The 17,440-nt window shown below is 37.4% G+C and overlaps 1 protein-coding gene across 1 annotated transcript in view; it reads left to right on the top strand.

Annotated features, from left to right (window-relative positions):
* Positions 1 to 17,440, top strand: part of b3glcta (beta 3-glucosyltransferase a) — a 75,185-nt gene that overhangs the window by 51,780 nt on the left and 5,965 nt on the right. Inside the window, exons 5-11 of the mRNA XM_005736036.1 lie at positions 564 to 640; positions 1,286 to 1,397; positions 4,118 to 4,254; positions 4,400 to 4,463; positions 5,354 to 5,485; positions 8,036 to 8,105; positions 10,959 to 11,072. Coding sequence (XP_005736093.1) covers positions 564 to 640; positions 1,286 to 1,397; positions 4,118 to 4,254; positions 4,400 to 4,463; positions 5,354 to 5,485; positions 8,036 to 8,105; positions 10,959 to 11,072 — 706 coding nt within the window. The remainder of the gene's footprint in view (positions 1 to 563; positions 641 to 1,285; positions 1,398 to 4,117; positions 4,255 to 4,399; positions 4,464 to 5,353; positions 5,486 to 8,035; positions 8,106 to 10,958; positions 11,073 to 17,440) is intronic.

Genomic DNA, 17,440 nt, shown 5'->3' with positions numbered 1-17,440 from the left:
AAAAGAAACAAAACAAAACTACACAATGGAAACCTATCAATCATGGACTGGCCTCCCCAGAGCCCAGACCTCATTATTATTGAAGCAGTGTGGGATCATCTTAAAAGAGAATAGAACAAAAGGCAGCCAATATCCAAACAAGAGCTTTGAATGTCCATCAAAAAGCCTGAAGAACTGTTCCTGAAGACTACCTAAGGAAATTTCAAGAAAGCCTGTCTAAGAGAGTTCAGGCTGTGTTAAAGAATAAAGGTGCTCAAATCAAACTATTGACTTCCAAGCTCGTTAGAATGATGCAAACTCTGTCTTTGCCTTAAATACTGCATTTCCATGATGACAAATTGCTGAATTGTTTTCTAACTAAAATATAAAGAAATGAGGGATATCTCACGGAATTTTACACAACTGTACAGTGTGTAGGATTTGGAGGAAATCAGCTAAAACATAAAAAAGGAAACATGTTAAATAACAAGAGACATCAGTCTTATGAAACTTATATAGAAAAAAAATCTACTGATGGAGGGAATGGAAATTCTTATCTGTCGTTTCTGTGTTGTTTCTTACAGAAACAGCCGGTGGTTTTGCTCCTTCACAGTTTATCAGAAAATGAAGGCGACTGGAGCATCCTTCCTCTGCTGCCTTAGTAAGTATCCCTAAACTGGTAATGATTGGGTGTGATTAACAAACAATTAACACAACTCAGCTTTGTGCTGAGGACTGCATATGAGAAACACTGTCTTCTGTCAATTTCTACTGTGTAAATTTGAAATTTTGAAGGTAAATTTTTCTGTTTTGAGGACATTTTGTTGCCACATTTGTGCAAAAGCCATTACTAACACAGTAACGGTGATTTATTGCTTCATTTTATGATAAATACCTTCTTAATGTGCATGTAGGTGTGACAACAGGTATTCAGCGGTATGAACAGCATGATAAAGGCATTAGCTTCAGTTGTCTGGATGCCTGAGCCTTTTTAAAAATCAAAAATATGTCTTATGATTGTTTTAGGGAGGTGTGTAACAGCATCTAAATGTGTTCTCATCATCCATGGCATAGACTTGTAGCATAGAATATTCCCAGACCATTATATAGAAAGGCTTTCCTCCCTGAAAGAACTCAGTGTGCTTGTGTTGTTTTTTTTGTCTTTCTGTCCTCTGGGGAAATGTTGTGACTGCTTTGATCTGACTGGGTCAGGAGCCTCAGCCTCAGATATCTCCTCAGAGTAGACTGAAGTGAAATGTTTTTATTATTTAACTCTATATATTTCTGTCTGCGTGTGTGTCCTCAGCTTATCACATTCCTTTGGGAAAAACTCTTCGTGGATTGTATTTCTTGAGGAAGAAACAAACGTGAAGTTGATTGCTCTCATCAAAGTCCTTGCAAAAGTTGACAAAAATAAAGTAAGCAGAAAATATTTTCTCCTAATCTACATCTGTCTTTTTCTCTCCCATTGCTTTCTCTCTTGCTTTTTAAGAAATTCATCAGTGAGACCAAAGCTTCCTGTTTTCATTCCAGCTTAGCCGATCATTGCTTCAGTTATATGAGATACAGTATCAGGTTGGCTGCAGCTTCTTTGCAACAGTCGAGCTGCACTGAGCACCACCAGCTCACAGCGTAACCTGTCAGATATGTCACTCCAGTCTCAGCTGTAGACCTAATTTAAGGCCTGTCCCTCCACTCATGAAATTATTTTTCATCTATATGGGTTGGTGGAGTATGCCAAGTATAAATATTGAATGAGCACTCCAGAAATTCATGCATTGGAATTGTCATTTCTCTTAGTTGAGCTCAGCAAAATAACTTTCTCCTTCAGTTCTTCATTTATGAATTATTTAAATAACACAAATTTGTGGCACATTTTTAACATTTGTTTTTGAGATTTAAGCTGTTTGTAAGAAGTTTGCTTTGCTGTGCCCTTGGATTGTCATAAAAGGCAATTTCCACCCTGCGTGGGATTTCACTTCCAACTTAGGGATCGGTTTCATTATTGAATGCATCTTCGCAAATTCATTCTAAAGCAAAGCCAGCAACAGATACAACGTCCTGATGACTTGATTCATTGCAACATGCCCAAAGACAAACTCTTCTCTCTCAGGTGTTATAGCTTAGTGGGGTCAGCCTCATGTTAAGTCACAAAATTGGATTTCATATCAGAGTGTTTTAAGCAGCGAAGGCTCCTCACAAAAATGAGTTGCCACTTTCCAATTAACTTCAACCAGTTAGGTGCCAGAGCATGACAGTAATTAAACACAGTGCAACTTGTGATATACTGTAGTTGCAATTTGTGGATTTATTTGATAAACTAAATCGAACAAAGAAGCGAAGAAGGTAGTTTTGGCTGCTCCCTTATTTACTGAGGGTTGTCTTTACTGAGGTTGTCTCAGTGGCTGGATCCGCATGTTGATTTGCCACAGATTTTATACTGGATGGCCTTCCTGATGCAACTGGGATAATATCCAGGGCTGTGACCGCCGCTAAGAGTGCACTAGCCTGTGACCACTGGTTGCTGGGCTTGAATAAAGAAAAGCAAATGTTTAATTACACAGACTGTAGCCACTCTATCATCCATCTACCATTCCCAAAGACTGCTACTCCTGCTACTGTTGAGTGATGGTCAGATTTTAGTGAAGCTTACATGCAATGACCTAGTGGGTTTTCACACATACTCTGCTGAAGGTTAATGTCATATTTGTCATTTTAGAGACATTTCCATTTTCACAGCACAACCTTCACAAACACTACTTAGAATTTAAATTTCACCACATTTCCACTGCTGATGTACTGAATAAAATTCAGAACTAACCATTTAGCAAACTTGTTAACGTAAAATACATTTTTCATGCACAAAACGAGAGAAACACCAAATTATATTTATTCCTTGAAATATTGCTTTGCCACACATGTTGCCCACCACATGTATTCCGGATGATCATGGTCTTATTGGTCATAATCATGGAGTAGTCCTAATGGTTGACTCCCACATTGGAAAGGCGTGGTTGGGTTGGGGTCTTTTTATCACCATTATGCTAATAGAAGAAATATAGTCAGTGCTACTCTGATGCATATTTTCATGCTTTTTATGGCCATGGTTACTACTGACCATGCAGTCAAAATACTCTTGAATCCTTTTATTAGGTGATCAACCAGATTACCAGGGCAGCTGTGGCTATAATGTAGCTTGCCATCGCCAGTGTGTGAATGTGTGTGTGAATGGGTGAATGACTGAATGTAGTGTGAAGCACTTTGGGGTCCTTAGGGACTAGAAAAGCGCTATACAAATGCAGGCCATTTACTTTGTGGCCTGGGTTTGTGAGCCCCGTTGATATCTTAGTGAATTTTAATTCTCATTATATTTTTGCAATACAACCAATCAAAATGTGTCACTTTCTTTATATTTCTCACACATTACAGTAACTTGTGATTTATGATGGCTCATGAGTTGGTTAAGCTAGTACAGCATTGACGTTCTGGTTTAGACACATCCCAGTTTGGTCTGTCTTATTGATACTAATGGTTCAAATAACATATTAGAAACACCTTTAAACAAGTAATGTTCACAGTGAGCATAAAACAACACAAAAAAGTGGAAACTTCATGAAGACTTTTTTTAACCTTTATGAAAGGCAGGATTTGTAGCAGGGGTTTAGGCCTGGTGGTGCTAAGATAAGCTAACTGGCAGCTAACTTTACTGTACAGATATGAGAGGATGGTGTTGATCTTCCTAACAATTCTACATCAGAAGCATGAATATGTTTACTGAACTGTTGGACAATTCCTTTTAACTCGATCTACTTCAGCTCTAGGGGGATTTTCTAAAACTGTCAGATTATTCTTTTTCCACCAGATATGTCAAGAACCATGATCACAGCCTTTGTAGCTACAATATCTGTCATCTTTGAACTTTGTTCAGTGAAGAAATCTTATTATTTCCCCAGTTAGCAACAAACTTATTCACTGGAAATAATTTCAAAGATTTTCTGACGTGCAGTGTGAAAATTAAATTAGGCCACAAGTGCAAAGTTTTCTTTTTATGACGTTTCACAGCATTTTAATGGGGAAAAACAATAAAAACTTTTTATGTGTGACATAGTGAAATGTGTCTCTTAAACTTATTTATCAGGAGTGGTTTCTGGGTAAGCCCCTCTTTGATGAGGAATCGACCATCATCCATCATTATGCCTTTGCAGAGAACCCCTCCATCTTTAAATATCCAGACTTTGCTGCCTCTTGGGCCTTAAGCACCCCCCTAGTTGTTCGGTGAGTATGTGCAATAAATCTGTAAAACTGAATTCTTCATACAGGCTTCAGAAAATAAGGTTACGTCACTATCACGTATATTTACACATACATTTATTATTTATTTGCTGTGTGTTTGATTTCAAAATCTTATTTATTATTTTAGGCTTGCAAAGAAAGTGAAAGAGGAGCCACTTAAATCTGACTTCACTATTGACCTTAAACATGAGGTAAGATACTATGCAAGTCATGCGGTTTTGCATGGAGTGAGATCACGAGCCTACTGGTTTGCAACCATTTTCTAACAGCTTTTTTCACTCTCAAGTCAATGCCAGCCCATTATAATTTATTTGCACAAAAAGAGCAAGGCATGAAATTCATCTAACCTTGAAGTGAAATCTCATTACTTTGGAGAATTGTCATGGTGCTGTATTGAGGCTCTTATTTTTTTTTTTTATCACTGAAATTCAGCCAGAGAGGCGTCTAGGGATTTTGTTGAGTAAACAGAACATCAGACTTATCTGGCTCAGACTGAAAAAGGTGGTGCCGTTAGATCTCTTTCAGTTGAGTAGAAATATTACACCTTCTACCTACCTTATATATAAAAAAAAAATAGAATTCTGAGTTTTCTTTTTTTTTTTTGTTTAATGAAATGTGTGCTTTAAATATTACTGTACATGTAATATGCTGCATGAATTGCAGCAGTTCATTGCTGGTAAGTTTACAGTTTCTGTATTTTTCTGCTACTTTAGACAGTTCCAGGCAGCACTAGCTGTCACATCTCATGACACATTCTTACTCTGCAACATCTCTGTCTTCTCCATGCAGAATATTTAACTTGAAACCCAGATTTTCTTCTTCAGGAAGAAATGCAGTAATACTCACCAGTTCTCAAGTCTCCTCTAATCTCTCCTCTTCTTAATCTTTTTTGTTATTCGGCTTAAATAGTGAATATGCTCCTGGAATTTTCTAAACTGTTCTTTTTATTATAATATAAAATAAGACAATAATAATACAAAAAGCAGCACATGTTTATGTTTTTAATCAGTCATTAATGTCTTAAGGATTGCACTCTGTCCATAACTCATAAGCTTGACCACATGATTCTGGATTTTTTCAGGTTGCCTTGTATATCTGGGACAATGGGAAGGGTCCACATCTCACTGCAGTTCCTGAGCTGTGTACTGTGCCAGAGGACTCTCCCCAGGCCAGCCACTGTGCAACCACTGTGAGCAAAAAGCCTCCACTGTGTGTGAGTATCTGCTCTGTATTTGGATCAGTTTGATTGTCCTCAATTCCCAGGAAATGAAAAGGGAGCAAAATTAAATGACAGCACAAAACAGAGGATGGTTCACTGTGAGGTATTGGCAGTCATGTAATGATGTATGATGGCCCTCTTGCCCAAGGTTGAATCCGAGCCACGCTGGCATTTCACAGTGAAGTACTGCTTTTATACCACATACTGTGCAACCAGAAAAGACGGAAGTCTTTCATTTGTTTTGCCAAATTAATTTAAGATATCAGCCAATTGCAAAGCAACATCCTTTCAGTTTGTTTCCAAATTCAAATCAGATGTTTTATTCTGTATTTTTTTATATCTAAATATTTTTCTATGTATTTACTGTCAAATGTCAAACATCGCAATGCCTTTTTTCAAGCTGTGTCTTAACCTGAACGCTTGCATTATATTTGAATATTTGCTGTATTTGTCATTGAAACATAAATCATCACGCACATTTATTGTGTCATGAATCTGTAGCAGATATTTCTACCGTCTAAATTTTGCACTGGGGAAACATGCAAAACACGAAAGCAGTTTTAGTTTTCTTTATAAGCTTCCATTAGGACTTTTTTTTTTAATTTTTCGTTGTATCTGAGTGGGAGCCAGTGAGTGGGTGTAACTAATGGGGGGAAAAAATTGATTCGGTCAGAATGTAAGTAAGGTCAGTAGGAGTCCTACTGAAGCTTAATCATACTTGCTGGGGTAGATTTTTTTTTTTGTGTTGGTTAGATTTGCTGTAACTGACTATGCTGTGCTGAATTCTAAGCAAAATTCTCCACAGGATCTCCAGTGTATGATGTTTGCTCAAGCTGAGAGAAGTTTGGTTTGTGAACTTATTAGAAGGGTGTGATATTCCTTAGCCTGCAGCAGTTGGTTCCACGCACACCATAAATTGATCAGTAATACTAGTAAGAAGTGATTGTTTGGGATGGATGCGACTCGAGTTTTGTGGAGAAGGTGAGGCGAGTTGAATTTGAGATGCCAGAGCTTGCTGCTGAGAGTGTCCCATTTCTGAGTTTTTCCATTTTAATTTTTCATGATTTTCATGAAAAAACAAAAATTGAATCTGATCTTTTCATTTGTTATTCAAATCACATAGTGTATGTGCATTTGTGGTCTTGAGTCTAGTACATGTTTGCTGCAGTGCAAACTGTCAGATTTATATTCATGTGGTTATTACCTCCCTCTCCACGGAACTTCTATCCTCATAAAACGACATTCATTTAAACAGAAAACAGGACAACAAGCCAAGCAGCCGGCAGAGAAACGTGAAGGTCACAGGTTTAATAAGTATTCAGGGAGAAGTTTCCATTCAGACAGAACAGGAGGGGATGCATCGTAACCGGACAGTGAACGAAACAGTTGTGAGACAAATTGGCAAGTGGCTTAAGAGCAGCACTCGGCTGCAGCGTCGACAAAAGAATCAGGAGCCTCGAGAGGCAGATTTAAGAGGGCAAAATGATTACAACCCAAGTGGCAACGACAGCAAAGCCTGTTGTTTTTATTTTAGGCAATAACTAAACTTATTGTAGAGCGGTTTCTATCAAAATGCTAAACATTTCAGGGCAGAAGATTGTTCAAATTCTCACCCTACAACAGTCGTTTTCAAAAAAATTAGTAAGACAGGCCAACGAATAACAACGAAGCCTTGTTTATTCTGGCGTGAGACACAGAATAAACAAAATCTTAGCATCCTTGAGGTCTATTTTTTCCTTTTCTGTGTATGTGTGTCTGTATTTTTTAAGTTATGTTTTGGACCGCTCAAAGTCCGTTTGAAGAGGCCACTTTTAGCTCTGCTCAGATTGTGACGAGCATTTTTCACTCGTTTCTGACATTTTATGCATTACGTAAAAAAGCAAAGAATCTCTTTTCTCCGTTAATATTTAAATGTACCTCGTGTGTCTTTTATTTTGTATTTGTAGCTCAGGCTTCACGGCACAAGAGATCTTTACATTACGTAGCATTTTGTTTCATTAATATTGTTGAAAAAGTGACAGTTTGTTCAGCAGCTGATGATGTTTTAATGTGGCATACATTTTTAATGCGCTCTGTCTGAAGGTGATTTAGTGAATTGTTTTTGAGAAAGAAATTGCCAAATTGCATTTAGATGTTCGTTTTTCTTTCATTGCTTTCTGTCTCTCCCATCATGTGTGGGGTTTTTTTTGTTGGTTTGTTGTTGTTTTTTTCATTTCCGAGACTACAGATGCTACAAATGAAAACTGAATTCATTCCTGCATCCCTTCAAATATGCTGCACGGTTATCAGATAGTGTCTGTCTTTCGTTTCAAAAGGAGAACCTAAGGCAACTAGAAGGACAAATGACCTTAGACCATATGAAAGAAAAAATCCAATTCTAATTTCACTTTGAAGATATGAACTCCCACTAATCACTTGGACATTTAATATAGTCTGGAAAGTGAGTTTCAGCTATTTAGCTGCAATACATGTCGAGCTTCAGGTTTACTTATATGTGAGATGTGTGCTTTTGTCTTTGACTCATGTCTCCTATTTTTATCAAAGGGGGAGCCTGTAAATAAAGAAGATATATTTGTTGCTGTGAAAACATGCAAGAAGTTTCACAGTGAAAGAGGTGAGTCATTCCCTCTCATACCAAATCCAGAAATGATGAACATTTTCCCTTTATACAGCACACATTTTTGTCCTCTTGCTTTCTCATAATTGATTTGCTTTACCTTTGACCTATATGATTGTATGAGCAAACTCTTTCTGTAAATCTTTCCATCACTGTTATGTCTAGACTGATAAAAATACCTTTAGCTATACTTCTTTCTGTGTCTCCCTTATTGCTCCAAATGCTCAGTCATCCAGCAATGCCACTTACTGGCACGCACTCCCTAACATTAAGCTATCTATAGTAAATGTACTCCACTTTTAAACTGATAAAACTGTTGCGGGTTAAGTCAATAGATCAAATTTCAAATTAACTTTAGATGGATCAGACAAATTGAACACTATACGTAAAGGGCGTCACTCAAAAGTAATTCCACTAATTACCTTAATTACATTTCCTTTGCCAAGCAGCTATTATCAGTTTCAAATGCAGACAAGATGAAAATGAATATTAGATTCAGACATCAAAGGTTAGCTTAGCTGCGTAAAGCAAGAGACATGAAAGTGTATCACGTTTAATTTAAGATGTCAATCAGTGTGAAGGCTTTTTAATCTTCTGTAGCTGTCGGGATTACGAAGACAATAAAATACTGTAGGATGAACTCTCATTAGGGGTGAGAAAATAGAGCCTCAAAACTATATTACGATATTGCAAGAAAATTTGCAATACAAAAACAAAAAAATACTGAACAACAATCACCATTTTTGAGTGTTAATAAAAGACGGGTATTTTCAATTATGAGCTACTGTCATTGATGACACATTGCCTAGTTAGAAGTGTGAACCTATTGAAACTTGTTGTCAGCAACAGCAACATTGTTGTGCAATAGCAGTAACACAGCATAAGTCAGTTGTAAGCACAAGAGTAGCCTGGGTAGTGTTCTTCCTAGAAACATTAACTACAAGTATAACTGACTGCTTAACACTTCAGTTTAACAATAACTAGCATCATTTAACTTGCATGTTGTGTTTTGAGTTGAGCTTTTTTAACCAGTTTAGTTCCATTCACTGTTTGCTCCTAATGCTCCACTGATCTTAGGTTCAGGCATTTGGTCACACATCATCTGCTGTAGTCAACGGTGTGTTTTTGCCTCAGGTGGAGAAACAAGTTTGTTTCCACCTTTAGTGGGAACGGTTTTCTTACATATTTTCCAAAGTATTGTGCTTTGTTGGAGGTTGTTGAAGTGGCTTGCTTTCAACGAAATCGTGATTGTAAAATTGATTTCTAAACAAGAAGGTTGCACCTAGAACTAGCCTGTACTACCACAAAAAGAAATCCGTATGTAGCTCTATTGTTACGTGGACGTTTTTGTGGTTCTGCACTGATTTGAAACAGAAATGAATGCAGAACCATCAAGTCAGTTTTGTTGTTTTCTATAGCTTTCATTCTCTCCAAAACATAAAAAGTCAACATGAGTTGACAAAAACATAGAATGAAGTAAAACATTAAAGAAAAGCATGTTTACCCTTCTTAAAAACCAGTTGAAATGTGGCATGCAGATAGTCTAGTATAATAATACTGTATTTTTACTGTGATACACAATTTATTCACCTTTATCTTTTCATTTGCTTTTAATGAAATATTTACACCACTTCTTAAGAACTACAGAACCTCATGCCATCTTGTAACACAGTCTCTGCTTTAACTGTGTTTTAATGTACTGGTGTGCTTCAGTTTAAGTGGCATTTGTCTGATAAAATGCCATTTTATATCCTCAAGAGCCACAGTTGTCTTTTTTTAACAGCAATCCATGTGTAGGTTGTGTTTGCTGCTTCACTCTGTGTTCAAAGTTTTCTTTTTAACCTAATGATTGTCTAAAGCAGTCAATATCTGACCTGAATGATGCATTTGGAATATACTTGTTTGCTTTAGCTGTTTAAAGTGGTAATGTAAGATACATGTGCACTTCGAGCTTGATTGTACTTGATGTTTCTTATCAGTTCAGAACCTGTACAGGCACTGAACACAACTTTTTTTGTTTTTTGGTTTATTCTTTTAATCTTAAACATGCCACTTTGATTCATTTTTGATGATTTATGAGAGATGAACACAGCCTTGAGCTGCTGATGCTGCTGTAGATGTCAGGGTATCCTGTGTTTCTCTGCATTAATACTCTGAATTAAACAGCCCAGAAACTTTCAAATATCCAAAAATTCATGAGTCCTATCGTAATAAAATGTAGAGGAAAACGCTGACCTTTGACACCAAGAATTAAGTCAGCAACTTGGTGCTACTGTGCCTTATCCTACCTGTGATAGCAGCATATAAATAGAATGAAAAATACACATCCAGTAATCTGCTATCTGCAGTACCTTTCCACTGCCAAAAGCTGCAGGTTTCACAGTGCTACTGGGCATTAAGCACAATGAAGTTAAATTATTTTTGAAGCCTGACAAAAATCCCCAGAGTCAAAGCTCTGAAATGTAAAAGTAAAGGAAAGAAACCCTTTATTTTACAAGTTACTTTGAAAAGTTTTGTGATTTACTTTGGTGTAACTAATCATATGTCTAATCAAATATTGAAAGCCAGTCATCCAAGCCAGAATCAAAAGAGGCTTTTCCCCAAGTAACAAAAGAGCACAGTGTCGGTACATACTGAATTAATCTAATCTGAACAAAGTCGAAGGATTAAAGGGAACATTGTTTATCATTTCACTATCCTTAATGATTCATCTCCCTAAATAAAATATTTACTTTAAAAACACAGAATATCAGAATGTTTTCATTTGGTCAGAAAACATTGCACAGAACATGAGGTCTGCTTGTTGTGAAACTCTGAACACTGTATTGATTTTTCTCCTTCTATCTCTAGTGCCAGTGATAAAGAAGACTTGGGAAAAGGACGCCTTATTTTTGGAGTACTACAGCGATCATGCTGATCCTTCAATACCAACCATTAATTTAGGTGTTCCAAATACTGAAAGGGGTAAGTTATCCTTTCACAGCCTCACTTTTCATCACACCAATCATCACTTGTACCGGCAGATACACTTACTGGCCTAGTATATTGGTCCAGGCTGAACTGGCTAATTAGGCTTAAAAGTTATACACATTTCACCACCACATGAAGGGGATGTGATTCAAATCCAACATTTCAGGAGAACTGGAACCAGATTGAGCTGGAGTACTTTTGTCAGTGGGTATTTCAACTTTTCAGCATAAAAATCAATTTACTGTAAAACAGTGACATGAATAAAACTCTTCTCAGTTGGCAGCAGGAGTGTGCTGCAGTTTTTCTTTTGTAAGGCATATTTTTCTTTTAGAAAACTGGCTTTGTGCCTTCTGTTTGATATGAGCTTCTCTTGACCAAGAACTATAATTTTCTAACCTACTGACCACTTTAATCAATAATCCCCCGGTGACTTCTACCATCTCTAGGACTTAAATACTAGGTCACCTTTTTATGACTAGTCTTTGTTCCAAATATTTGTTTTAAAGCTGGTGGTTTCTTAAAGTTGGTTTATTTAATCATTTCACCGATGTAGCAGTTTCAATGCTCGCACTCCTTTCCAATTTAATTCATGAACAAGTGCTGTTTATAAGATCTACACCCATTTCCCATTCTTTTTTTTTCTTTTTTTTGAAAATGGGTATACATCATGTAAAATCCATCCTGCTGTACTGTATAATTACTTACCTGTGTCCAACATGCTTAATTGAAGTTTTGGATGTCACTGCCCCTTTAAATACTTAACAGTTTTCTACTTTAAATATTTAACAGTTCTCTGTCCTTTGTCCACTCTCCAGAGTATTTAAAGACAGCCTGTGTGCAACCATTCATCAAAAAATCGGGCCTCAATCCTTCTTACTGAAAAACTTAAAGAGCGATTACAAGTATTACAACAAAACTTGTATAGACAATTGTCTACAGCTTCTAGAAGCATTACATCTGAACATTTTAAAAGTTTTTTTAGTCAGGTTTAGTTTAGTCAAACACCACAGTAAAGATTTTGTGCTTAGGAAGGTAACAGATGAACTGCTGATACCAGTCACTGTTTTTCTCTGATGTTACTTGACGTAACTGCAATATTTTGACACAGTAAACCATAAAAGTTTGATCAAGGGGACAAAGCACTGAGCAGGTGTATCTGGAATGAAAACTTTTCGATGACCAGACAGAATTTTTCTACGGTGACCACATTGCTGCTTACTCTGTACTGTGGAGACCCTCAGGGGTCTGTACTGGGACCTGCCCATTTGTTTTTTTTTTCCAGTGCTATGCCAGTGACACATTGTTCTATCACTCTAATAAAATCAAAACCCAGTCCAGTCTTACAAATTAACTGATATTAAGAAATATTTTCCAAATTTTCTAAAATTAAACACATTCTTATTGTTTTGTCACACAAGCTTCATCCCAGTATGAATCCCCCCTTTTCCTTTACGAGTTTATGTAAAACCAGCTGTCGAAAACCTGGTTGTGCTTTTTAATTCTAGTCTCACCCTCAAGAAACATGTATAAGCAAGATCATCCAGTCCTGCTACTGCCATCTAAGAAATATGATCACTTCTGCATTTTAGTGAAACTCATCGATTGTCATCCATGCCTTTATTTTCTCTTGGTTAGATTAGACTTCAGATTGCAGCAGCTTTCTGACATTACTTTTAGAACTGATTTTAAGATTTTACTTTTTTTTTACTTTTGGTGAAGGACTTTACTTTTAAAGTCCTTCACCACCTGGCCCCAGAATATACACTCAAAGTGATGTTCCCATCTTAACTAGTTCAGGTGCAGATCCTCAGACACGATTAACTGTTCCCACCAACTGCTTCAAGGCAAAAGGTGATTGAGCATTTGCTGCTAGGGCTCCTCAGTTGTAAAATGATCTGCCTGAAGATCTCTAGCTGGCCTTGTCTGTGTCTTGTTAAACCACTGCTAGTCTCATTTGTATCATTAGGCTTTTTATATACATTTTAACATAAATTTTATATCCTACTTGCATCTTATTCTTTTAACCTTTAGGTTATGTGTGTTAATTTTAATTTGTTCTTTACAATGGAACCACTTCATTCTCATTCTTATTTTGATGTTACACTCGAGTGTGGCCTATTTCGACTGATATGTAAAATGCTTTATCATTTAGTTTGTTTGTTTATTCTATGTTTCTGGGAAGCACCTTGTAACACCAGTTTTGATAAGTTTCATACAAATGAAAAGAATACAGTTTTTGAGCATAATTTTTCATTTCTGAGAAACATCAGCTGTTTCAAATTCCTGTTTACGTGTTTCAATTGCATCTACATTTAGAGCTTGGATAGGATAAGTAGCATAGATGATGTTCAGCGGTTAACAACAACTGGCTACACTTAGTAACAAAGCTCAAAGGAGGCTCCCGCAGGGAGGATTGACTGGGAAGAGACTCTGGGGCAGACCTGGTTTCTCTGCAAGAAAAATACATCCTCAGGTGGACTGAAAACCTTGCAATCCCCCTGGAGGGTCTTTAATCCAACAACGTACCAAGCTGATCAACTAAGGGAGGAACTGGGGGATGTTGTTGAGCTAAATGATGCAGAGCTGGTCTACACATGGATGGATGGATATATTTATTGTTGTTCTACCGAGAACAATAAATAAATGAAATGCAATGTACTGTGCACTGAAATGATAAGTATTTTCAATATGGCTTAGTCCGATCCTTAAGCGTCCTTCATTTCTGTGTGAGCAATAAGGTCTGTTTTGTTTTTGTTTTTTTTGCAAAATAAGATATCTCAGCTAATTTATTTATGGTCCTTCATTTTTATATCAAGGATTTATTTATTTGTAACTTTTAGAGATACATGCACAAAAACGTACTTATTTGTATTTAATTCATCATTGCATCTGCAATGACAGAACCTGTCCAGATGTAACGTAATCATAGTAATGTTATAGAATTATGGAATGCATCACACTGGGTGTGGTAATGGGAAACGTGCACAAATATACAGTACATAGACCTGAAGAATGCACCAAGCAATCCAGGGTAGTTTACAAGAACGGTACAAACTCTCTGCTTTGGGCAAAAAATTATTCTACCTCATAGCCATCGGCAACACAGTGACACGAAAGACTCCGCGTTCTGTACCTTAAAAAGATGCTGCATTGGCTGTTGCCAGTTTAACTCCACTGTAGGTAAAACTTGTTGTTCAGAGCTCTGGTGAAGACCCGTGCCTCCCTTCAGTCACTGTCTCCAGGCAGCTTAGCACTTTTAACAAGGATGTCTCTTGCAACCTCTCGCTGTATAGATGTAAACTGCCACTGGGTACTTGCTAGTAAATTTGTACTAGTATGATGCAGATCTGAGCCTTCCAAAGAATAAAAGCCAACCTTCTCTAGCAAAGTTACTCTCTTATCAGTGCAGTTTGGTGTTGATATGCAACCCCCATACTTGAGAGCCGCCTCATCTCCACCTCCTCGTTGTAGATAGTGGCAGGTCTCACGCACTTCTTGCTCTTAAACAAATCCAAAATGAGAGCCTTTGCTTTTCAAACACTAAACAAATAGTTCTTCTGCACTGTCGATGCTCTCAGACTTCAGACCGAAATAATTTTGATTTTTTTTAAAGTCAAACTTCAACAGAAGAAAAAAAACGGTATATGCAAATCAGATTAAAGGATTTCTGGATTTCTATCATGCTGACGCCTCTGTTGGTTCTGTGACTTGCATTGGGGTTTAAAATAACTCCGCAAGAAGAATATGTAATTCTTACCTAAACAAACCTGCATCTTGTTAAATTTACTAATGCGGATGGGGAAAGTGCAGAAGTATACATCTCATAGTAGTAAAGTCTTAAATGTACAAGTTCTTAAGGTGACATAACTGGTGTACAGTTGGAGGTTGTATGTGTGAAGAGTAAAACAAGGTGACAGTGGAGTCCCCTGGGCCCCCTCAGTGCACTCAGCAACTTATTATGCATTGCTAATGCACAGCTGTTTGGAGTAGGGCCACGCTATAGTGAAAGTAATCCTCTTTCAGTTCCCTTGAAACAGTAAAACCACATCGATTTAGAACCAGTAAAATCCAAGAGAAATCGTTAAACATGCCACTACCTGATGTATATGGAGAGTGATTGCTTTGCTTAGGGGTAATTGAAAGTGTAAAAATGCTCATACATTACTCAGTCATGTTGAATTCATTGATGGAGATGTGATTTAAATCTGGAAACTGACTTTTTTGTTTACTTGTTCTTTTGCTGCTTGTCACTATCCACAATGAGGAGGTTTCTTACCATAGACACTGTAGCATATCATGTATTATTAATGTTGTATTGACTGAAATGTTTAAATGTTTTTTTTTGGTTGTCCAGTCAGAACAACATCTAAATTCATTCAGACCAAGGGAACATGATCACTATATAAAATCTAAAAAATAAATATGGCTAAATACACTGTTGATAGTGTTAAAAAGATACTGCCCAGTGCTACCCAACAGCCTCCTAGTAGATGTACTGATGGTATACATGTGAACAAATACTAGGTGTTTTTCAGTAAAGCTGACGTCTGAACTCGAGCTGACCTCTGATCAAGGCCACTGAGATTAAAACCCATCCAAGATTTTAGTAGCTGCTTCTGTTGGATGAATTTGAAAGTCTTCCATCACCTCATTATCACGTTATCAAGATATAAAATACACCATCAGCCATTTACAGTTGAGGGGTAAAAACTAAGGTGCTGCCTACTGTAGTATACATGTAGACTTCATCTACACTAGCCTAGAAAAGGTCATGAAAAGTTGTCATTAAATTGTAAGGCCGCTATAACAGATTTGTATCATCTGCTTCCAATCAAACACGTAAATGGTTGTCTAAAGCTACAGTTTGTCTTAGTTTTAGTGGGCAAGCAAGAATAAATAAAAATGGATAATTAATTGCAGAGTGTGGAAGTGTTCCTTAGTCTAGTGGATCTGATCTTACCTAAAGATTTAGATCATTTATGTTAAAGAACATTTGTTTAATTATTGCCCAAAGCAGAACTGATATTTCATGATCATTTCTCTCTAGACAATAGAACATGGGGTAAGGGTAAGACGCCATTCACCGTCTGCAGACAGCCAACCAGACAGGCCTGCAGCTGGTTGTGCTCTGACAAAAAACTGAAATTGAAGCTGTCAGGATTCTCGTGGAGTTTATTCTTTTGCATAAGTCAACACATTACCTTTATTACCTAAGAGTTGGTATGACTTGCCCCTGAGTTTTACACCTTGTTCCACAAAAGGGCAGTGTTGGCCAAGTCTTTCTCCCAGCTAATCTAAAAGAAAGTGCCTCCTTCCCTTCCAATTTTGCCTTCTGTGATGGCAGCAGTCCACGGTCCATCATCAAGGCAGGGGCATCTTCAGTGATTCTGGTAAATAGCCAGATACGTAAGCTACTGTCAGTGCATAATGTCAGTCAAACAGAACTAATAATAGGATTTACATCCTGGAGGATGTACGATAGATTGGATTTCTGCAGTGTGATGTAAAAGATCTAGTAAAAGACTTTAAATGAGATTGCCCCAGCCACAAACCACGACAACAGAAAAAACCCTCACTGATTTACAGTATCTATATTTAGAAATATGCAACAGTGTCGGGTACTTATCAACATGAGCACAGTGGCCATTACGTTATTAGATAAGAATGCAGTGAAATGAGACATAAAAGGAATATATCTGTCTTAAGGAAAGGAGGAGATGATCGGTACATAAAAAATTAATTTCCATTTCTTTTGCTCATTTCTTTCTGCTTCTTTCCCAAGGCCTCAAACTTTATGCTAATGGTTGCTGAGAGCATCCTTGAAGTTCATCATCGTCAGGCATCGATATGTCAAGAGTCTGTGTTCATCACTAACATTGTTGCCTGTGCCCTCAGAGCAAATCTTAAAGCCATATCGTGCATTTACATGTGCACAAAGAAAATGAAATGCAGCATAAGCCGTCACATTTATCAAGGAAAGAGGCACAGACTGGCAGACAGAATTATTGTCAAGAGTCCAATGTAAAAACAGATCTGACATAAAATTAATTCATTCGCATTGTCCTGAAAAACAAGTTGATAGGTTTGTAGCTTGAACCTATTCGCTGGAACGTTGAAGACAATTTAATTACACAGCAAAAGCAAAGTTCTTTATGTTTCTCGTGCACGGGAGAGAACTGGACAAACGCCGTCCCTTCGCTTGACCCCAGTTGCTCTCGCCCGCTCCCCCGTAACACTGCTCTTTTATTGAGGTCACATGAATATACATAGGTTCATTAACATATGACGCCTACATACAAACAAAGAGTACCTTGCGTGTGTGTGTGTGTGTGTGTGTGTGTGTGTGTGTGTGTGTGTGTGTG

Source organism: Pundamilia nyererei, unplaced genomic scaffold (assembly GCF_000239375.1).
Source record: "Pundamilia nyererei isolate P.nyererei 1_Seehausen unplaced genomic scaffold, PunNye1.0 scaffold00066, whole genome shotgun sequence".
Taxonomy (NCBI): domain Eukaryota; kingdom Metazoa; phylum Chordata; class Actinopteri; order Cichliformes; family Cichlidae; genus Pundamilia; species Pundamilia nyererei.
Note: the sequence above shows the minus strand (reverse complement) of the source record. Positions and strands in the feature narration are given on the sequence as shown.